Source organism: Andrographis paniculata, unplaced genomic scaffold (genome assembly GCF_009805555.1).
Source record: "Andrographis paniculata isolate CXL003 unplaced genomic scaffold, ASM980555v1 Contig54END, whole genome shotgun sequence".
In the NCBI taxonomy this organism is placed as follows: domain Eukaryota; kingdom Viridiplantae; phylum Streptophyta; class Magnoliopsida; order Lamiales; family Acanthaceae; genus Andrographis; species Andrographis paniculata.
Genome location: NW_026137589.1, coordinates 3179130 through 3203965, shown reverse-complemented (window position 1 = coordinate 3203965; position 24836 = coordinate 3179130). Strand labels below are relative to the sequence as shown.

The following is a 24836-nucleotide window of genomic DNA, read 5'->3' as shown; positions in this document are numbered from 1 at the left end:
CGTACTTTTGGATAGTGATTGCGGATTTCCAAGTTATATGTATAATTATTATATTTTAAAGTGAAATAAACCATATTTGCTCCGCATAATTTTTAATAAAAAAATGTACTATTTTTTTATATAATATATTAAATCAAAATATATTATTTAAATAAAAATTCAAATTAATGTCCAATTTCAATTTAATTTTATATCATAACCAAACAAATCCTTAATATAAAAAGATTAATTCTAAATAGTTTAAGAGATCAAAAGATTTCATTATATTTAATAGCGATAAGAACATTATCAATAGAATATTATTGTGTTTAGTCAAGAAAGGATAAGATCGATAAAGACATGCTTATCACTTAATGCGATCTTTATTACATTAATTAATCCCTTATTTATTTTATGTTCACTAAGTCCGTCTTACACGTAGCTTTCTTATGATAAAATCCATTAACTTCAACATCAACTACATAATAATAATAATGATAATAATAATAATAATAATAATAATAATTTTTCTTTCTTTGCCTAGTGATATAACTGGTGGGCCATTTGGGAGTAGGATAATTTTTGTTACTCTCTCCGCTCTAATATAATAGTTTTATTTACTATTTTTGTTCATATTAAAACAATAGTTTTATTTTCATAAATAATTATATCACTACATAATTACTCTTACTTTTTTATTATTATTACACAATTGTCACTACCTTTTACACTAATACACTCATAAGGGCAAAAATGTCTTTTATCTATACATTTTACTACTATCAATATAATATCAATATTTTTTAAATCTCGTGCCTAACACAACCAAGATTATAGTTCTGAGATGGGAGGGAGTATTTTTTTTTTATATATATAAGTTGGAGGTGAGTTATTATTATTATTATTATTATTCAAATTTTGATTTTATTATTTTTTTTACTGTAAAAAATATGTGATTTTATGTAAAATTATCATATCTAATTTAATAAAACATAATATTTAAATTAAAAATTAAAATACAAAAATAAAACAAAGCACTAGAAGAAAACACCTTTTCAATAGTATTTAAATGTAATACTGTATTTTATATATAAAAAAAAAAAAATATTTTTATTGAAAATTTCTAAAAAGTGAATATTTTGATTGAAATCCAAACCAAACACACCCTGAAATACTGCCTAACACTTCTTTATTTTATTTTATTATTATTATTATTTTATATATCTCACCTACTAATTAATTATAATTGAGTCTAATAGTAATTAGCATCCGTTCCTACAAAGACAACTGATATATTAATATATGTATATATTGTAGACAAAAAAATTGTGTTATATTTTTATAAACACAAAATTTGTACAAATTATATTTGTATTTAAATTTAATGCGGGTCCTATTCTCTATTCGGATCCTTTGATTCTCTCTCCGGGTCGATCCATTTTTCCAATTTGGATTTGGGTGGCTTCTTTGATCCGAAGGGATTTTGGTCTTCGGTTTGACTTCGCCGGCTTTTGAAGGACTTTGGTATCCATGTTGGCGATTTTGATCGTCGGCTTCGGATTGATGCCTCCTTTGGATGATCCGACGGAATTTGATCTTTGAGGGAGAGATTTAGTGCTCCATAACGCTTTTGGCGGCGTGTCCCTTTGACTTTTGGATCGAAGAGGGCCTGGTTTGCGCCTTTTATGAAGAACGCGACGAACATCTTCAAGCTTTGGGAGCGACTTTGGAGGCTCTTCCTTGGCTTTGATGGATTCCTCGATAGCTTTGAGAGATTTGATCCTTCCTCCGGCTCGGACATACGACGAAGAACGTTAACTTCATTGATTCGTCAACCAATATTGGATCATTTGTCCAAATCGGTGACTTTTCGACGAAGAACGCTTCGAAGGACACGAAGAACAATGAAGAACATTGCAGAGAGTCTAGAGAGACTTACCCTTGCGCGAGTCTTCAAATGAACTTCGGTGTCTAAATGAATTGGCCAAGGCTCCTATTTATAGGGGAGGGTGGCCTTGGCTTCCTTTTCGGATGGTGCCACGTGGATGGAAAGATTTTATAATCTTTCCTTTTCCCTCGGATGCCGTTTTCCATTTTTGACGGATTTGATTATGCACCTTCCTTTCTCGTCAAAATCTTTATATCATTGCCTTTTTTGGAAGATATTAATTTATATACTTCCTTTATTGACAAGATCTTTATATCATTGCCTTGTTTGGAAGATATTAATTTATATACTTCCTTTATTGACAAGATTAATTTATTTTGCTGCCAAATTTATTATGGCTCTATTTATGCACGTAATATTTGTACGATATCTTCCATTTTAAGCAGATTTTGCACTAATGGTTGATATTTATTGTACAAAAATTAACATATGTGCATAATTAAATACCATATATTTATTTTATTGGAATTTTATTTTCTTCCAAAATACATGATATTTAATTGATTTTAGACATATATTTTTAGTGTCTACAAAATGCCCCCTCGAGACTTGTTTAAGCCGACACAAAATATTTAAGGCGTGAACGAGTCTCGAAACATAGAAAAAGAATTTTTTTTTCTTTTTCTTTTTTTTTTAAATGGCCCTTTTTTTTTTTGCCATTCTTTTTTTTTTTGTTTTGCATTTTTTTTTTTGTAAATGACGTTTTTGCCATTTTTTTTATGCAAGTTTTTTTTTTTTTTTGCAAAATTCTTTTTTTTTTTTCTTTTTTTTTTTAATAATAATGGCGTTTTTGCCATTTTTTTTTTTTTTTGCAAAATTGACATTTTTTTTTGCTTTTTTTTTTTTAATGGCGTTTTTGCCTCTTTTCTTTTCTTTTTTTTTTTTTTTTTTTTGTTTTTGCAAAATTGACATTTTTTTTTTTGCAAAATTGACATTTTTTTTGCTTTTTTTTTTTTTTAATGGCGTTTTTGCCTCTTTTCTTTTCTCTTTTTTTTTTTTTTTTTTTTTTTTTTTAATAAATGGCATCTTTGCCATTTTTTTTAAATGGCGTATTTGCCAAAATATATATATATATATATACACATATCATATATATATATATATATTCTTTCCTTTATCCTTTGTTTTTATTTTTATCTTCCTTCCTTTTTTTATACATGTCTTTTCATATCTCAATTTTTAGACACTATATAAACCCCTCACCATGAGAGAACCTTATCATTCTCAACTTCTCACAGTTTTGATTTCTCTCATTCTAGGGTAGGCTTATTCCTCTTGTGTGTTGTTTTTTTTTTTTTTTTTTTTTTTTTTTTTTTTTTTCATCTTTTGATCTTTGCTTATATATATATATTTTTTTTTGTAGGCGAGATGGCTTACTTCAAAGATGTCTCCTCCCCCTCTGGAAACGCCGAGTTGGTGATTTGCGAGTTTGAAGGTCAACCGCTGGACAAGGCGACTCGTCTATTGGTGCATCCACCACTCATAGGACGCGGAGCTGCTCGCCCTCGCTTGGAGGTCCCAAATTTCCCAAAGGCGTGGTCTCGGAATGTCGCTGGCGGAAAGCATACCTTGCAATCCTCACTTCATCAACACGTGTCAAACGATGTTCTTCCACTTCCAACCTTGGGGCGGCGGATCATGGATGGGGCGTGCGTTTGGAATGGTCTTCCTTCTTTTGATGGCAACTTTTCGTACGTGGCCGGCTATTGGGAATGGGCAGAGGATGTGCTGGATCGATGCGAGATTCCACTAAAGAGAGGATGCATTTACGATGCGGTCTATGCTTCCTTGTTCTCCTACGACTATTCTCCGGAGATCGTCAAGGCCGTTTGCGAGGCGTGGTGTCCCAAAACCAACACCCTTTTGACTGCCGCCGGTGAAGTGTCGATCTCTCTCCGTGACTTGGCGTCCTTGGCGGGCCTCCCCATACTCGGCTCATTTTACGAAGAGGTGGTACCAAGCGCAAAGGAGCTATATGGCAGTAAAGAGGATAGGAAGCTGGTTCCCCGTTCGTGCCGATACCTGTTGCATGCCTATCACCTTCTTCGGAGTCGTGACAAAGGTCGACGTGGCGTCCGCACAACCGACTGGATTTCTTTTTGGTGCGAAAAGACCGTCAAATACGAGCGTCCTCAAATTCGTCGTGGCAAGGAGTCTACTCGTTCTTCTCGGCCTGATGCGACTTACAATCCTACCGGAGAGATTGGTGCCCACGAGCCATGGTCGAAGGCGCAGGAGTCATCTTTTGCCAAACTCAAAGTTGGACGAGAGCACCTTGAGGAGACTTTTCTCGCAGCGTTCCTTTCTTGTTGGCTTTGCATCTTTGTGCTTCCGCTCGACGATGTTGGTTTGATACGTCCTTCGACTTTCAAGATGGCAAGTGTCCTAGCGTCGGGATTTCCAGTAAGCTTGGCCATTCCAGTCTTAACCAGTATTTATAGGGGGCTAAACCAGATCGCGGATTCATCATGTCCTGGGAAAGTTCGGTCGACAATTCCTCTCCACTTTTTGACTGGATGGATCGCTGAGTATTTTCAGACCCACTACGGCGTATGGGAGGGAATCCGTGGTCCGGGGATGGTGAAGCACTCCGGGGCTGTTAGTGCTCGTGCGTATAGAGCAGATGTTGCATGCCGAAAGATTTTATGCGGTGACTACTTTCGTTGGGCTTGCACCATGATCACGAAAGATTTCGACGTACGGTTTGTTGATGACGGGAAGCGCGAAGACTACGAGCAAGAATACTTCATCTCCATTCGCTCTTGTTTTCTGACTTTGCGGGATGGATTTCGATGCTTCGTGGAGCCGTATAGTCCCCACCGTTTTTGCCGTCAATTTGGTTTTTTCCAAGAGATTCCCGGAGTTCTTTTGAAAGACGTCCGTTGCTGCGCTTTTGAGGAAGGCTATCAACATTGGCACCAAAGTACTTACTTGAAATCTTCAGCCGAAGTTATTCTTCCACGCATTCCTGCGATTCCGAGGGGATTTTCTTCCGACGTATACAAGAAGTGGTGGACTCAAGTTTGCGGGTCTTTCTTGGATAAGTATATCCCGCCGGTACAAAAGACCACCGATCAGACCAAGCCATCGGATAAAGCTCGAAAAATGCCGCTACTTATCTCGGGTGTTCCTGAGAGGAACAATGGAAATTCAAGTACTCATAATGTCGGTTCTTCAAAGCGGACGGTACCCTCGGTCTCTGAACGAAGCAGTAGTGAGCATGATGTTCATTGGAAGCGAGCTCGTCGAGATCCTCATATCATCAACCCGTCAAGTCCTCGTTCGACGCTGCATCTTTTGATGAGGTATGTTCTGACTCGATCGACGCCGTATCCTTAGCGGCTCGTAACCAACAGATTTCCGAGATCAAAGATCGACTGTCGCACCTTGAGACGAGGCATGTTGAGGAGTGCGAAGCTATTAAGGAGTTAGAGGGGTGTGTGGAGAATATTGACGTGAAGCTTCGTTCTTTACAAGAGCAAAAAAGAGAGAATGTTTCCCTTATTAAGCGACGTCAAGGAGTTAATGAGAATATCACCATTCAAATTGCTGAAGTCAAGGATGAACTCGCCGCTGTAGAGAATGTCCCCGCGCAAGACGAAGAATACTTAAAAAGCTTAGAAGAGTTGTTGGATATTAGCAAAGAAGAGTTGTATAATCTTAATGTTTAAGATCAATTTGTACTCTTCATTTTGATTGCCAATCAATAAATTTAAATTCTCTCTTCTTTTTTTTATATATATATATTTTTTTTTGAGCATTTTTTTTTTTTACCCAAATCCTTTATCACTTATTTATTTATTTCTTTATTTATTTGACTGAACTTGAAGGTATATCTCAAGCTGCCTACGTACCCGGTAAAGGGATCAAGTCATAACGTAGTTCAAAGCAACTTGAATTTGCTTTTATTGTTATTTTGCAGTTTATCCTCATGCTAAGGAGTCTTGATTTGATTTGAAGGTCTCACGCATAATATCTTTTGAGGAACCTCCCGTTGATTGGCCCTATCCGGAGTCCGTCTTGAGATGTCAACTTGTATGCACCATTCGTGTAAACCTGAGTGACAACGTAGGGTCCATCCCACTTGGATAAAAATTTATTTCCCGAACGAAAGTTGATCACAATGGGCCTTCTCACAGCAAGAACCAAGTCCCCAATTTGAAAGGATCGTGATTTGACTTTTTTATTGTAAGCTCGAGACAATCGTGCTTGATAACACTCCAGTCTTTGTTGAGCTTGTAGTCTTTTCTCGTCGAGAGCCTCTAGCTCTTCGAGTCTTAATCTGACATTTTCTTCAGTCGTCAATTCTTCCTGGAGAGCAATCCTTAGTGAAGGAATTTGTGTTTCCAATGGGAGGACAGCTTCGACCCCATATACAAGTGAGTATGGTGTCGCTTGTGTTGGAGTGCGGAATGTAGTACGATAGGCCCACAAAGCTTCACCGATGCGGTCATGCCAATCTCTTTTTGATTTGGAGACAACCTTTTTCAGCAAGTTACAAAGTGTTTTATTGAATGCCTCTGCGAGTCCATTTGCCGGTGCATAATACATCGAGGACTTCTTTTGTTGAAAGCCAAACTTTTCACAAAGCTTGTCGATGTGGGTATTGGCAAAAGATCTTCCATTATCAGTGATGATACACCGAGGAACCCCATAACGGTAAATGATGTTGACTCGTATGAAGTCAGCTACCGTCTCCTTTTTGACTTCTTTCAAAGGAACTGCTTCTGCCCATTTGGAGAAGTAGTCTGTTGCGGCCAAGATATAGAGATGTCCAGCGGACGACTTTGTGAGTGGTCCTACAACGTCCATGCCCCAGGTATCGAATGGCCACGAAGCAATAGTTGGGTGCAATGGTTCCGGTGGTTGATTGATAAAGTTAGCATGAAATTGACACGGTTGGCAGCTCCGTGCGAATTCTATACAGTCTTTAACCATGGTTGGCCAATAATACCCCATCCTCTTTATTCGGAAGTGTAACTTTGGGCCAGCTTGATGAGCTCCACAGATTCCAGCATGAGTTTCCTCCATAGCTTGTTTGGCTTGATGATTGCCGAGGCATCGAAGGAACATGTTCTCGAACGACCGACGATAGAGTATGCCGTTGAAGTAGGCGTAGCGTGCAGCTCTTCTTCGGATATCTGCTCGTCTGCGCGGGTCACTCGGGAGCTTGTCATATTTTAAGAAATCTAATATTGGTTGCCGCCAATCTTCTTCTTCTTCTTCAATTTCAAACACCTCGATGAGGTGATTTACTTCTTTTTCAACACATTCTTCTTCTTCATACTTGCAGGAATCCACCCAAACTTTGCGTATCGGAATATACACCTGTTGATCCGGGATGGATAGAGTCGATGCCAATTTAGCCAGGGCGTCAGCTTGCCCATTCTCTTTCCTTGGGACATATTCAATAGAGACATCCCCGAGCAACTCAATGAGTGCCTTAGCATACTTTAAGTAAGGCATTAGTTCTGGTTTCTTCACTTCAAACTCTCTAGTGATTTGATTTACAACCAGCTTGGAATCCCCGTATACTTGAAGTTGGCGTTGCTTGATATCTACCGCCATTTTTAGGCCGAGGATGAGTGCTTGATACTCAGCCACATTATTTGAACACTTTTCTTTTAAGGCAAAAGAGTATGGAAGGACTTCTCCTTGTGATGTGACAAATATTACTCCGGCTCCAGCTCCATTTTTGTGTGATGAGCCGTCAAAATACATTTTCCATGGTGGGGTGATTTCGAGAAAAAGCGCGTCTTCATCAGGGAAGTCGTCAGACAACTCCCATTCAGCGGGGATGGGATGATCAGCAAGGAAGTCAGCCAATATTTGTCCTTTTACAGCTTTCTGTGGTACATATATGATTTCGAATTGTTGCAGCTGCAGGTACCACCTCGCAAGTCGATCAGAAAGGACAGGCTTTGACATGACATATTTCAAGGGATTTGCTTTGGACACCAACCGGATAGTGTGCGCTTGGAAGTAATGCTTCAACTTTTTTATGGCGAAGATGAGCGCCAAGCATATCTTTTCCACCGGTGAATAATTTAGTTCATTTGGTGTCATCATTCTGCTGAGGTAGTAGAGGGCATTTTCTTTCCCTTTATTGGCTTCCTGTGCTAACAAGGCTCCAACTGAACGCTCTTGTGCAGCGATGTAAAGCGTCAACGGATGTCCAGGAATTGGGGCTGTCAGCACTGGTGGTTTTGTCAAGTAGTCTTTGATACTTTGGAATGCCTTCTTGCATGCTTCATCCCAATGGAAAGGCACTCCCTTTTTCATGATTCGGCTGAAAGGTTGACATTGTCCAGCGAGGTTAGAGATAAATCTTCTTATATATGCTAATTTTCCTTGTAAGCTTTTTAGCTCGTGGATGTTACGAGGCTCAGGCATTTTTGTGATGGCATCTATCTTTGCCTGTTCAATCTCAATTCCACGACTATGGACAATGAATCCGAGGAATTTTCCGGAGGTGACTCCAAAAGCGCATTTGAGAGGATTCATTTTTAATTGGTAGCGCCTCAACCTTTCAAAAACCTTTCTTAAGTCTTGCAGGTGATCTTCTTTTCTCTTGGATTTGACAACCAAGTCGTCAACATAGCACTCTACATTTTTGTGTAGCATGTCATCAAAGATCTTTTGCATTGCTCTTTGGTAGGTTGCCCCAGCATTTTTCAATCCGAAAGGCATAACTTTGTAACAGTAGATACCTTTCGGTGTACGAAAGGCGGTTAACTCTTCGTCTTCAGGTGCCATATGAATTTGGTTATATCCAGATGATCCATCCATAAAAGAAAGCGCTTCATGTCCTGTCGTTGCATCAATCATCAATTCAGTTATGGGTAAAGAAAAATCATCTTTTGGGCATGCTTCGTTTAAATCTCGGAAATCCACACAAACTCGGATTTGTCCATTCTTTTTCTTTACAGGCACGATGTTGGAAATCCATTTGGGGTATTTGACTTCCCGGATGAACCCTACTTCAATGAGTTTGTTGACTTCATTTTCTATTTGAGGGATGAGTTCAGGACGGAATCTTCGTTGTGCTTGCTTCACAGAGCGAGCTCCTTTCTTCACACCTAGATGGTGGACCGCAACTTTCGGGTCTAAGCCGGGCATTTCTTTATATGACCAAGCGAAGACATCTTGGAATTCGTTGAGAAGTCGGATGTAGGCATTCATATCATCCTCACCCAGCTCTTTGTTGACATAGACAGGTCTTGGGTGATCTTCATTTCCCAAGTTGACTTCTTCTAACTCGTCCACTGCAGCTTTGATACCTTCTTCGAGCGCGGCGGGTGCATTTCCTGCATCTTCTTCAATCATTGTTTCTTCTCCCCCTTCAGTGATGTAGCAGGATGATGCAACACTTTCTTCATTATCTTCTTTGGGTTTGGTGAAGACAACGGTTTGCCATTTAGCCTTTAAAACTTTACCGCAATGTATCGTCATTTTTGTTTGACGCGTCATGCGGGATGGAAAGCGGCTCTTGATTTCTTCATCCATCTCCACGTATTTTGTTGATGTGGAATTCGTCTTGTTTTTCTCTTTATTGATCTTTGGTCCTAACCTTGTGAAGACAGAAGGTTTTAGCCTCTCGAAAACCGATACTCTTGCATTCTTCCCTTTTTGAGGTGAATTGGAAGACAATGTCTCGCTTTCGGTGATATGATGATTTGCAGCCCTTTTGATAGCGATGCGTACGGGAGCTTGTGGCATGTACCCAAGACCAGCCCTCGAACCTTGGGTTGTCTGTGGTGGTAACCTTCCCAGCAGTGATTCCTCATTTGGATTATATCCAGCTTTTGTGAGAAGTTTGTAGGCTTTTGGGCCAAAACTTTTGTCCTTTTGCAATCGAATAGCCTCTATTTTTTCTTCTTTTCCATTTCTTGTCTGTGATGGGGGGATTGGGTTGAGTGGGGTCTTCGGAAGAGTCAAATCTTTTAGAGGCTCAATTAATGAGTCTGCAGAACCTGAGGCAGGTGTTTTTTCTTTATCTCTTAACTTTGCCCCCAAGTTTGGTTGTGGTGCTTTGACATCTTCATGTACCTTGGATTTTTTTGCTTCTGTAGAGAAATATTTGGCGTCCCCAAAGTGTGACTCGGCTTCTGCATATGGCTTTGTGTCTCCAAGAACTTTCTTTGTCACTCCATTTTGAGCGTATTTGAAGCATTGGTGCCACGTTGATGGAACTACACCATTCTCATGTATCCATGGTCTTCCCAAAAGAACGTTGAAAGATGTCTTTGCGTCTATCACGTAGAACAAAGGGTTAGTTTCCATTTCATCGATTAAGAGTCTCAATCTTATGGTGCCAAGTGCTCTTTGCCCCTTTTGATTGTATCCATGTATTGTCATACGACTCTTGAATAACTGATCTACTGGTATTCCCAATTTTTGCAATGTGTATAGAGGAAGGACATTGACTGCAGCTCCTCCGTCTAAGAATATCCGGTTAATCCTTTGTTCATGGATATAACCCATGACCAGTAATGGACGATTATGGGGTTTGGATCCTAACACCAAATCTTCATCAGTGAAAGTTATCGTGGCACATTCTTCACTCGATTTGTCTCTGATCGCCTTGCCACCTTTCTCGGTAGTGAGACAATATGATTCTTTGTCTTTTATGTCAACTTTGAGAGACCCGAACATGATTGAAGTGACATTAACAGAAGCAGAATCGTCTTCAAGGGTGATCTTTCCTTCATGAGCCAACTCCATGACTTTGTCTTTAAAGATGAAACAGTTATGGATGGGATGTCCTACGACACGATGGTATTTGCAATATCTTGGGTCATCAACCTTTCCAGCTTCCTCCGGTCTTTTTGAATTCGGAAGTTCAATGAGGTTTTCTCTGAGTAGATCGTCAAAGATTCCCGAGACGTCAGAATCCAGGAAAGGATAAGTTTTGGATTGCAACTCTTTAAGGGTTGGCCTTGGCGGTCTTTCTGTCTGAGTTGATTGTCTTTTCCTCGCAACTTCCTTTTCTTTACTTTGGATCTTCATAGGTGCTTTGGTCGTCGCTTTTATGGCCAAGGCTTCTTTTCCAAAAGACTTGATAGGGGCGTTGTTCCCCTTCTTTGCGGCATCATATCTTTCGTATCTTTTTGCTTTTGAAGATTCTTGAACTGGTGGTCCGTGCATCCCGCTTGAAGCCATACTTAACTCCATGTCATGAGCGCGGGTAGCAAGTTCTTCGAAAGTGTGGGGTCGGATCCCTTGCAGGATGTATTTCAACCCCCAGTGCATTCCTTGGACGCACATCTCTATACCGGAGGCCTCAGACAACCGGTCTTTGCAGTTCAAGCTCAAACTCCTCCAGCGGTTGATGTAGTCGATTGCTGGTTCATCTTTCCATTGACGAGTATTGGTGAGTTCTGTCATACTGACGGTCCTTTTTGTGCTGTAGAACCGGTTCAAGAACTCGTACTCCAACTGCTCCCAACTGTCGATGGAACCAGCCTCCAGGTCGATATACCAGTCGAAGGCGTTGCCTTTTAATGACCGTACGAACTGCTTTACCAAGAGATCGCCGTATGTCCCAGCGTTGTTGCATGTTTCCATGAAGTGTGCCACATGCTGCTTTGGGTTGCCTTTGCCATCAAATTGTTGGAACTTTGGTGGTTGATATCCCAACGGCATCTTGAGGGCGTCGATCCTTGAAGTGTAAGGCTTGGCATACATATTTGTTGGCCTTGAACTTCCTTCAAACTCCCTTTTGAGAGCTCCTTTGATATACTCGTCAAGTTGGGATAGATTGATGAAAGAGTCAGATGATGTTTGAAACGGCATTGGTCCCGCCATTTTTTCTTTACCGTGGCGTTGATCCATGGATGTTTCTGCTTCATTTTGGGCCTCCGAAGCATTCTGGTTGGTTGGTTCCGGCTTGTCCAATTTTGCAAGCAGTTTTGCGATGGCATTGTCTTGTTGCTGCATGTGTTGAGACATCCCTTCAACAACTTTGGCCAGTGCAACAAGTTGGTCTTCTATGTTTGAAGCGTTCGTGGTCATCACCGGGGCATAACTCGATGCGGTCGAACGAGTTGCAACTTCTTGAGGGGTGCCCGGTGCGGAGGTACTCTTGAAGCTTTCGTCCTCCTCATAGAGTGAGTTTTGCTCTGTGATTTTCGGATGTGCATCCTCGGAAAATGACAGTACTCTTTTAGCCATACTTCGTGTCATCACTCCAGCATTCATTGAAGCACTTGAGGTTCTTGATGTAGTAGCAGCGACTCCTTTGGCGGTGGCGGCTAGAGCAGCAGCTTTCGACACAGCATTGGAAGTCTTGATTTTGTAGGAAGCCATTGATTGTTTGAGAATTCGACGGAAAGAGAGATGAAAGGTAGAGATGTCCCACTGGGCGTGCCAAAAATCTGTAGACAAAAAAATTGTGTTATATTTTTATAAACACAAAATTTGTACAAATTATATTTGTATTTAAATTTAATGCGGGTCCTATTCTCTATTCGGATCCTTTGATTCTCTCTCCGGGTCGATCCATTTTTCCAATTTGGATTTGGGTGGCTTCTTTGATCCGAAGGGATTTTGGTCTTCGGTTTGACTTCGCCGGCTTTTGAAGGACTTTGGTATCCATGTTGGCGATTTTGATCGTCGGCTTCGGATTGATGCCTCCTTTGGATGATCCGACGGAATTTGATCTTTGAGGGAGAGATTTAGTGCTCCATAACGCTTTTGGCGGCGTGTCCCTTTGACTTTTGGATCGAAGAGGGCCTGGTTTGCGCCTTTTATGAAGAACGCGACGAACATCTTCAAGCTTTGGGAGCGACTTTGGAGGCTCTTCCTTGGCTTTGATGGATTCCTCGATAGCTTTGAGAGATTTGATCCTTCCTCCGGCTCGGACATACGACGAAGAACGTTAACTTCATTGATTCGTCAACCAATATTGGATCATTTGTCCAAATCGGTGACTTTTCGACGAAGAACGCTTCGAAGGACACGAAGAACAATGAAGAACATTGCAGAGAGTCTAGAGAGACTTACCCTTGCGCGAGTCTTCAAATGAACTTCGGTGTCTAAATGAATTGGCCAAGGCTCCTATTTATAGGGGAGGGTGGCCTTGGCTTCCTTTTCGGATGGTGCCACGTGGATGGAAAGATTTTATAATCTTTCCTTTTCCCTCGGATGCCGTTTTCCATTTTTGACGGATTTGATTATGCACCTTCCTTTCTCGTCAAAATCTTTATATCATTGCCTTTTTTGGAAGATATTAATTTATATACTTCCTTTATTGACAAGATCTTTATATCATTGCCTTGTTTGGAAGATATTAATTTATATACTTCCTTTATTGACAAGATTAATTTATTTTGCTGCCAAATTTATTATGGCTCTATTTATGCACGTAATATTTGTACGATATCTTCCATTTTAAGCAGATTTTGCACTAATGGTTGATATTTATTGTACAAAAATTAACATATGTGCATAATTAAATACCATATATTTATTTTATTGGAATTTTATTTTCTTCCAAAATACATGATATTTAATTGATTTTAGACATATATTTTTAGTGTCTACATATATATGTCATGTTAAAAATATATGCTGTTTTGTTGAAGGTTATTTTGGTGTGAATTTTGAGTGATAAAACTTCGAATTTAATAGTTGTCTAATTATATATAAATATGCTTCGATTTTATATTTTTAATATAAAATTAATAATATTTAATATAATATAAAGATAGGTATTAAATTTGATATTTTAAAAAAAGTTTTGAATGTGTATAAATATTTTTATTTATTGAGAGATGGAAAAAGAAAAAAATTGAATGCATCCGATATGATGTACTAATATTTTATATTTTATTTTAATAGAAAAAATTGTAAACAACTCTTGTCCCGAAGCGAACCAAACAAACCTTATGTATTTTCTTTATGTTTTTATTTTTTACTATTATACTCGGTCCATTCCAATACAATAGTCTTATTTATCATTTTTGTCCGTCCTAGAATAATAGTTTTATTTTCATAAATAATTATATCACCATAAAATTATCCGTACTTTTTTATTTTTATCACACAATTGCCACTATTTTTTACACTAATACACTCACAAGGACAAAAAAAAAGTATTTTATCCATACTTTTTATCAACTACCAATGTAATACTCCCTCCGTCCCACATACCATGTCTGCTACACCGTAGCCACGGTATTTTAGGAGTAGTGTAATTAGTAGATAATTAATAATGTATTAATAAAAATAATTATCTTATAATATAAATAATTATAAATTAAGATTATGATAACTAATTATATTAATTAAAATTTTAAAAAAATATTTTAAAAAAATTAAAATGAGATTTAAATGTGTAATCATTTTCCAAGAAAAGAATGTGAGACGGACATAAACTGCAACGTGAATATAGTATGTGGGACGGAGGGAGTATAAATATTTCTTAAATCTCGTGTCGAACCCAATTAAAACTATATTTATGGGACGAAATAAGTATTTTTTTTCTAAAAAAATTTATATCAAACATCAAACTTGTAGGCAAATATTATTTTACCTAAATCGAATTAATAGTCTTTCTATCTCAACTACAAGTATAATTTTTATCATTTTTATCCGTCATACTAAAAATTATTTATTTTATATTAAATAAAAAATAATCTTACACTAATATTAAAATTTACATAATTCTTTTAATCAATAAAATACTATTATTATTTCTTTAAAAAATACAAATAAACAATTCCTATGACTGTGTTATTTTAATACTCCCTCAGTCCCATGTACTATGAGCCTATTTACTGTAGATACGAGAATTTAGGTAAAGTGTGACTAGTAAGTAATTAAGAGGTGTATTAGTAAAAATAATTATCGTATAATAAAAATAATTGTGGATTAAGATTAAAATAACTAAATAGTTTAATTTAGATTAAAAAAATTATAAAATTTAAAATTTAAAATGACATTAAAGTGTATAATTATATTTCCAAAAAAAGAATGGACAAATTATGTGGGACGGACGAAAATAAAAAATAGAGACAAATTATGTGGGACGGAGGGAGTAACTTTTTTTTCACGTTATTATGCAATTGTGAACCAAACACACCATATATACTTTATATTATTAACCTAACTATTAAATTCTAATAATCATTGTAATCTCCACTTAAGCTATTAATTACTTTATGTGTTGGACCACTTTTCTTACTAATTTTTGGCTTAAAGTTTCTTGGGATCGGAGATAGTAATTTTATGATACTTTTTTTAAAAAAAAATAAAAATAAAAATGATTTGAGTATTTAAAATTAAATAATATAACAGTATTGGTGTGAATAATGATTAAAGATGTTATTTGCATGTATATAATTTATTGTTAAGTATCAACTTTCATAATCTCATTTAGTATATTTTTAATATGTGGGTACGATATGAATGTAAGAACATGTACTATTATGTTTGAGTTATTTCTTATATAATCTTTATGATTTTTTATATGAAAAATATACTTTTTAACACTACCTTCGTCGCACATACTGTGTCTGCTATAATGTAGATACGGTATTTTAGGAGGAGTGTAATTAGTATATAATTAAGAATATATTAGTGAAAATAATTATCTTATAATATAAATAATTATAAATTAAGATTAAAATAACTAATTAGTTTAATTAAAATTAAAAAGATAAATTAAAAATTTTAAAATAAGATTAAAGTATATAATCATTTTCCAAAAAATAAAAATGACATGGCTTGTGAGACGGACAGAAACAGCAATATAGACATGATATGTGAGACGAAAAGGGTAACTTCTAAACTAACATTTTACATTAAAATATAGCATTAATTTATTTTTTTTAACATAAATAAAAAAAAAAAATTTTGGTCCACTTCTGAATTTTGTTCAAATTTGTTAATTTTTATGAACTAGTAAAATATACATTATATTTAGCTTTTATTTAACATTAAAAATATTGTTATATTTATATTATTTTTTGCAAAAGTATTTTTATATTTAAATTATAAGATGCTAAGTAGAAAATATTTTTATAATTTTTATGAACAATACTCCATAAATAAATGCATATAATATCAAAAGATTAACAAAATAAACTATATTAAAATCAAATAAAAACACAAAACATCATTTTATATATACTTTCACAATGCCTTCATACTTTATAATAAAAACATCTAAAACAAAAGAAATTAAACAAGGCTTAATCAAATTCCATTCTTTCAATATGCAGCAAATGCAATAAAATTCCTACACAGAATTCACAATTTCTCATCCACATACAAAAATTGCACTCTGACCTGCACCAACCCAACCATATTTACACACAATTAATAATAATTACATATATATATTTATAATATTTCTTCAATCAGTGAGAATAAAAAGGAAAAGTGTATTGGGAAGAAGATGACAACGAATCGGGTTTTTATTCGAACCGGGCCGGTCGGAATACTTGCCGAGCTGCCGGATCGGTTCATTTCATTTAACCAGTTCGGAAACCCACCCGAAATCGGGAGCTTGAGCCGCAGCCGAACCCGGAGTGTCGGACCGGCCGACCCGGTCGAGCGAGTTCTCTCGACCGAGTTTTGCGTAGATTCTCTCCCGCAGAGCTCTGCCGGACTCCACCCTCTCCATCGCCGGCTCCTCCTCGCAGAACGACACCTCCCATGCGTCGAACGGGTTTAGACCGGACCGGTTCACAGACCGGACCGGAGTCGACGGCAGGCTCATGAATCCAGGTCGGCCGGTCGACGGCCCTCGGGGCGATCGTAACCCTAACCCTAACCCTAACCCGCCTGGGCTTAGGCCCATCCCCATCTTCATCTTGCTCAGCTGCAACTCGCGGAGCGACTCAGTGAGTCGACTCAGACTCGGCGAGTCGCCGGGGGACACCGGCGGGGAGTTGGTCGCCGCCGGAGAGGACGGGGGAGAGTAGAACGACGATCTCGGGGAAGATCCGAATAACGCGAGGGTCGGGTCGTGGCCGGCGTCGGGGCTGCCGGCGGCGGTGTACGGCAGCACACGGAGCTGCTCCGGCGTATGGGCGAAGAAGCACACGCGCCGGCGGCAGTGGGTGCCGTCCTTGCAGGGCTGCGTACGATAGCGCGCCGGGTGGAGCCAGCACTCGAATACGCCGTGCGCGTACTCACACCCTTCCCCGCGCCGGCACGCGCCTTTACGGAAGTCCGGGCACGCGCTGCCGGAATAATGGTACTTCCGGGGATCCCGCCGGCGAGCCTTCTCACCGGGGTGAGCAAACGGGCACTCCGTCCAGTCATGTGACCTCGCACGTGCGCACTTCTTCACCTTAAACTCGAACATCCTGAAATCGTCGCAGGAGTAGGCGTCCACCGGAACGTCAAAGTCGTCGGAGTCGTCGTCGCCGTCCCCGGCGGCGTCCACAACGACGTCGTCTTGGTTGGACGGCAAATAGCGGTGCAGAGAGTTAATGTGCGCCGTCAGATCTGGGCTGCAATCCCAAGGCGGGATTTGAACGGTCGGATTTGCCCCCGGCGGATCTTCGATCATCATCATCATCATTTTAAAATTTCTCTATAAATCAGGAAAAAGATCTTTAAATTCTGTGAGAGCAGTGGGAGTGGGAGTGGGAGTGGGACTGTCTGTCATGGTCGCCATTGAAATGCATGCTTGGCGTCCAATATAAAACTGAAATGGCAACCATGGTTAAAGCAGGGGCGAAGACTGACCTGACCAGGGTTAGAAATCGATTAAATTCAATTGAATTGGGCACGTAGAAGACCCACCAGTGAGTCAGTCCCACTCGCAGGCGTAGCTAGCTAGCTTCAATGTTAGGGTTCTGCTCCACTAAATCCAGGAACAGTAGTAGCCTAGCAAGTGGCTGTTAAAATACAAATAAATAAATAAAAAGGAAAAAGGAGAAATTAAAAGCAGCCATGAAAACTAACCTTTACCTTGGCATTTACTGCAAATTCAAAACAGGACAGCCTTTAATCTTTATCCACTGCCTGTTTTTGACTGAGATGTGTTAAAATGTAAATATTGTTATACTATTTTCGTCCAAAAATAATATCCATATTTGGGATTGATATTGAAAAATAATAATATTATATTAATAGTGAATATAAAATATTTTTAAAATACTAAAATGCCATATTTTATTTAATTATTATGAGAATATGTGAATAATTTGGTAAAAAAGTGAGGAGTTGGTTAAAAAATAAAAATAAAATTATTGTTTTAAAATAGACGATGACAAAATCGGACAATTATTTTGAAACGAATTGAGTAAATAATAATACTCTTTATCTCGTCATACATAATTATTTTTGTCTTAAAAAAATGATCTATTTATATTTTTGATAAATTTATTGATTTTAAACACATTCAATTTAAAAATATCAATTTATATTTGATTCATTCTTAATCGTCCTACTCTGGAATGTGTTTAGTAATGCCTAATGCAGTAACTTTCAAATTATACACTAATACTTCCTACGTCCAATGTTATGTTCATTTGTTTTTTTTTCCGTTTGCTTTATATATATATTTTTTTTTCTGAAAAATATTATATAATTTTATTTTATTTATAATTTTATAATTTATAATTTTTTTATTTTAATTAAATTATTTAGTCATATTAGTTTTAATTTATAATTACTTTTGTTATACTATAATTATTTATACTAATACATTTTATAAATACTACTAATTATACTTTTTTAAAATTTCCTTATCTACACTAAAATTTACAAATTTTTTAGAATGGAGAAAATAATAATAATAATAATAATAATTTTTAAAAAATAATACTCCCTCGTTCCACAAATTAATGTTCTACTTTTTTATTTGGGACGTCCAATAACTATTGTCCTATTTTTTTTAAACACAAATTTTACATTTTTACCATTCATTCATTTATTACTTTTAATTTCTATCGTACAATTATGGATAAATTTGTCAATTCATAATAAAAAATAATAACCTAAAAAATCGTGCAAATATACTTGAGGACAATAGAAATTGGACGGAGGGAGTAATGAATTTACTTGTGATAACTAAACTCTCTAATAGTAGAGGTTGCGCAACCCTTTCTTGCTAGTAGCTTGCAAATTAATGCCATTCTTCTAGAATCATCGATATTTGTATGTATTGTTATGAACTTCAATTGAATATATATAGATTTGAAAGTTTTATATTATATTAATTTAATTATTATTATTATTATTATTATAAAATATCACATTAAATATAAATCCTTTTAATATTCTCAAGATTTTCCAAAAAAAAAAAAAAAAAAAGAAATCTATCTAGACGAAGCTTCTACCTCGTTAATGATTCTTCTTCCAACTTTTATATAGCCCCAACTAAATTCTGCTGTGTTTGTTTTGAAAATTTATTTAATATTTACTATTTAGTTGTACATTTCTTCTTTTTTTTTTTTTTTTTTTTTTTTATTTACAAAATATTATATCAAATACTATTTGAAATTAAAAACTTAAACTTTCAAATACAATCCAAACTCAAAACAAATTATTTTAAATTAAAGATAAAACTGCACAAAATTCATTCGTAATTTTATAAAATTGCACAAAATTTCTTATACTTACAAAAACTACTTTAGACTCCCTGAGATTTTACGTCTAATGTCCTCGACCATTCTTATTTAATTGTATTTGACTTGCCTTTGCTCAAATTGCGAATGAGTAATTATTTTTAGAATTAGTTGTTTTACTTTTAAGATTTTTTCTATTGTTCATTTAAATTAAATATAAGTAAAAATAAATATATTTGTAATTTCAAAGTTTTATAAATAAAAATTATAAAATTCATTCGCTATTTGGACTCGTGTAAATCAAATATTGTTGAATAAGGGCGGCCGAGGGAACTAAACGCCAAATTTATGAAACTATTATGAAATTTGACACAATTTTGAAAATATAAAAATTTGACGGAATTTTATGAAATTATATACTCCCTCCGTCTCATAAGAAATTATCTATTTTTTTCCATTTTAGTCCATCTCATAACAAAGTATTCATTTCTTTTTTTTTAGTAATTGTATTATATACTTAATATTACAAATACCCTTACAACTTACAATATATTACACATATGTCATTACATTTATATCACACAACACTAATAAGGTTATTTTAGTAATTTTTACTTTATTCCTACTAAATTCAAATATAATATTAATATTTCTAAAACTCCGTACAAAAAACAAACGGATAGCTAGTTATGGGACATAGAGAGTATAAGTTTTGTACAGCTTCACCTAAATTTTAATAGAATATCATAGTATAATAATTTACTTATTTATTTTTCCCGATGCTCTTATTTTTTATTTTTTTTTAAATTTTTTATGTTGAAATATTCAGGTACTACTCTCTCCGTTCCACATAATTTGTCCCTATTTTCTATTTTCGTCCGTCCCACATAACTTGTCCTTTCTATTTTTGGAAATATAATTATGCACTTTAATCGCATTTTAAATTTTAAATTTTATAATTTTTTTAATTTTAATTAAACTATTTATTTATCTTAATCTTAATCTATAATTATTTTTACTAAATAATAATTATTTTTACTAATATATTTCTTAATTACTTACTAATTATATTTTACCTAAATTCTCGAATATACAGTAAAATACTCATATTACACGGTACAGGGGGAATATAATTGATCATCCATCTTTTGTAATTATAAACAATTTAATTTTAAAATGTTGGTGTCGTCTTGTTCATTATGCTTGAAAACTTGTCAATGAACATGTCCCACCTTTTTCTTAAAAGGATTTTGTATCAGACACACAGTATATACATATATATATATAGATATATATAGAGAATATTGCAAAAAATATCTCACTTGTACCCTATTATCATTTTTATCACTTTTGTCATGTATTTATCTCCCTAGTAAAATATATCCCATATATTTACAAAAGTCGTTATTCATGTCATTTGCCCACGCGTGAAATTCACACCACGTGCGGCCAAAGGATAGAAATAGCGATTTTTATAAACATGTGGGATATATTTTGCCAACAAGATAAATATATGACAAAAGTGATAATAGAGTATACGTGTGGAATATTTTTTACAATATTCTCTATATATATATATATATATATTCTAAGTCTTTATTAGATATTTTTAACTTAAGCGACATATTATTAACTTATGTTCGCTTTCCCAATGTTCCATTATTTTCTTCTATTTCATGTTTATCGATTAACTTTCTTTGAAATTGTACAAGTTGATCAATAATTATAAGTTTTACTATTTATCGATGTATTCGTTACAAAATTAGGTCCATTAGTCATTTCATATCCCCAATCGACTGAAAATTTCTTTATGATTATTCTTTGGTAAGAGTGTTTGGAAAAATTTGGTTAGAGTTTCGTATTAAAATAATACTCCCTCCGTCCCGGATATTTTGTCTGTGTTACTGTAGACACGGGAATTTAGAAGGGGTATAATTAGTAAATAATTAAAAATGTATTAGTGAAAAATAATTATTGTATAATAAAAATAATTATAAATTAAATTTTTAAAAATAAGATTAAAGTGTATAATTATTTTTCAAAAAAGGAAAGTGACAAAAATAAGTGGGACGAACAAAAATGGAAAGGTGGATATGAGAAGTAGGACGGATGAAGTATTTGATAAGATGTGTTGTGAGAGGAAAAAATATGTGTTTACTTGTGGGATTTTAGATATGATTGTACTATTCCAAAAAAGAAATTCTAAAAAAAATATAAAATCAAACATCCATTTTTCACTTATTATATTATATTAAAATTTATTTTTATATTTAAAATATCACATCAATATATATTTATATCATACCAAACAACTATTCTAATTCAAAATTTTACTATTCAAACTAAAATTCAAAACCAAAATCCAATGAATAAATACACCTTATATATACTCCATCCGTCCCAGAAGAGATCTCTTGTTAGGAGTTGACAAGGAAATTAAAGAATAATACTACCTCCGTCCCACATTGGGTGTCTTGGTCATTGTAGACACGAAATTTAGAATAAGTATAATTAGTAGATAATTAAAAATGTATTAGTAAAAATAATTAAGGGTAACTTCAATTAAACTCCCTAATTCTAAATTCAATTTCCTATTTACTCCATATAGACTAAATTCTTCTTTTTTACTCCTTATTCACTTAAAATTCCTACAATACCCTTATTTATTTATTTTTTGTTATCTTCACATATAATCATTAATTTCTATCGTATATATTTTTTTGCAACCAGAGGACAAAAATAATATTTAAAGTACGCATAATGTCCTAATTTACGAAAGTAAAAAAAAATGATTTCACGTCACCTGTCCAACGACCACGCGGACGGTAACACAGCAACGGCGCGTCCACGTATGCGCCAGCCATGCCACGAAGGCGCACGTGACGGTCACATGCGTTTTCCCGTCGCCGGAGAGTAAAAATAATGTTCGAAGTACACATAATGTCCTAAATTGCTCAAGTAAAAAAAATATATATTCGAAAATGATAATTGAACTTACGTACAAGACATTTTTTTTAATTTTCCCATATATATATTTGATTTGATTTTTATACTATTCATAAAAGTATTTTCCATAACAAACTTTTCAATTTTACTTAAAAGTGCATATTTATTTATTTATTTTTTTATAATATAACATTCAATACATAAGTTTTATTTGCAATTTACACTATTTTCTTTTTTAAACAAATATAAAATACTTTCAAAATATATCTAAATCGAGGCTAAATCGTAAATAGAATGCGTGGGACACTATATAATTAATATGTGATAAATAAAATAATTGAAGGGACATGCATGTATTGTATATTTTATATTTGATATATTATAAGAATTGCCATAAATGGAGAATTTATGATTGTGTTAAGTTCTTATCTTCCAACTACCAAACACAACTTAGGGGGTGTATTCAATTCGGATTTTAATGGATTTTTTTGAATTTTAAAAGGTTTATGGATTTATGTGGATTTAGAAAATCTACAAAGTCTACGTTGAATTTGATGGATTTTAGTAATTGATTTAGATGAATTTCTACAGATTTGATTGAATTCTGTATGGATTTATATGAATTTTGTAGGATTGTAAAATAATTTTTTTTTGAATATATACTAATTATATAAATTTGTATGAAACACAAATTTTATAAATATAATATATTTATAATTAAAATTATTATATATATTAGATTTTTATAAAATAAAATTTAATATTAATAAATAATATATAATTATTAATAATCTAGAAGTATTGTAAAATCTATAACACTACTATATTGTAGATTATTATTTTTAATTTTATAATTTTATTCTTATATTATCATTCAATATATTAAATTAGTTTTATATTTTTTATTAGTTATTATTATTATTATTATAACTTTTTTACATAAAAAATAAATATGTATATAAATAAAAAATATATATAATTTAAGAATTTTGAAAGAAATTATTAAAATAAATAAATAAATAAAAATTAGCGGTTCAACAAAATATATATATTTAAATATCTATTTCACCGTCATCGGAATGATAATATGGTGTATTCGATAAATATATTCGATAATTAAAAAAAAAAGACCACAATAATACATATTTATTATGATAATAATATTTTTTAAAATTATATTCATAATATAAAAATATATATTATAAAAAACTCATAATAATTTTCTAATATATTTTAATTTTAAATTATTATTTTTATTAAAAATTATAATAATATTATTATCATATTATTTATCTATACAATAACAACAACAACAACAATAATAATAATAATAATAATAATAATAATAATTTTAAGAATCCAAATCTCTGTTCACGAGGAGAGATTCTATCTTATACAAAATTTTCGCAATTTTTTATTAAAATCCATAGACTTTAAAAGTATGTGGATTGTTGAATACCTCAAGGTTTTAAAATATTTTAAAAAGTCTGAATTGAATACCTCCAGAGTTTAAAAGAATTTTAAAAGTCTTGATTGAATATCTCCAAATTTTAAAAAGATTTTCAAAAATTTTGATTGAATATACTCAAATTTTGAAAATCCAACAAAATTCTACAAAATCTAAATTGAATACACCCCTAAATCACGTTTACATTTGTGTCCCATGTCCTTTACATATCTATCTAATGTCCAAAAAAAAATTGGATCCGCTCTTTGTAATGAATACGAGTACGCATTGTTGTTGCCGACGAAACATACACAATTATACATCCCAGGTTTGGACTTAGATCATCAGAAATGGAGATATCCATTTTTTGGTATCTTCATTATTTTTTATTATCCACATCATTTTTTCTCTGTCACGTCAGCGGAGATACTCTTTTCTATCTTATATTCGCAACAAAGATATTTATTATAATTTTTTAATAATTTTTTTTCATATTATATATATATTATTTTTAAATTATAGTTTTAATTAATTATGCATGTATAATTAATTATAAACTAAATATATTTATTGTTTAATATAATTTTATATTATAACTGCTTTAAAGTTTATAACTATATTTTATTTAATAAATTAAATTAAATTTATTAATATTGATTTGTTCAATAGAATTATATAATATTTGTATTTATATTTTTTAAAATTTAAATTGATAAAATATATTCAATATTGGTATTATTTTGTAGAATACAAAATATTACTAAATTTAAATATAGCAATAAATTCAATATAAATTACAAAAATAAAACATTTATAATATATATTATACATATACATATATATATACATAATGCCATGTGAATTGGGACACATGACAATTGGATAACATCTCTCAGTATGCAAAATATCTCTCAAATTTTTATGTTTATCTTTTAAAAATAGTGATGTGGCGCATCTCCTGCGGATGGTATTAGACCATTCGGAGATA

At 34.0% G+C, this 24836-nt stretch overlaps 1 protein-coding gene across 1 annotated transcript; it reads right to left on the bottom strand.

Annotated features, from left to right (window-relative positions):
* Positions 1-16031: 16031 nt before the first annotated feature.
* LOC127255378 (zinc finger CCCH domain-containing protein 20-like) lies at positions 16032-17669 on the bottom strand. Its single transcript, XM_051280883.1, has one exon. It carries the CDS (start codon positions 17460-17462, stop codon positions 16401-16403), a length of 1062 nt encoding a protein of 353 aa, XP_051136840.1. The 5' UTR covers positions 17463-17669; the 3' UTR covers positions 16032-16400.
* Between the last annotated feature and the right edge of the window lie 7167 nt (positions 17670-24836).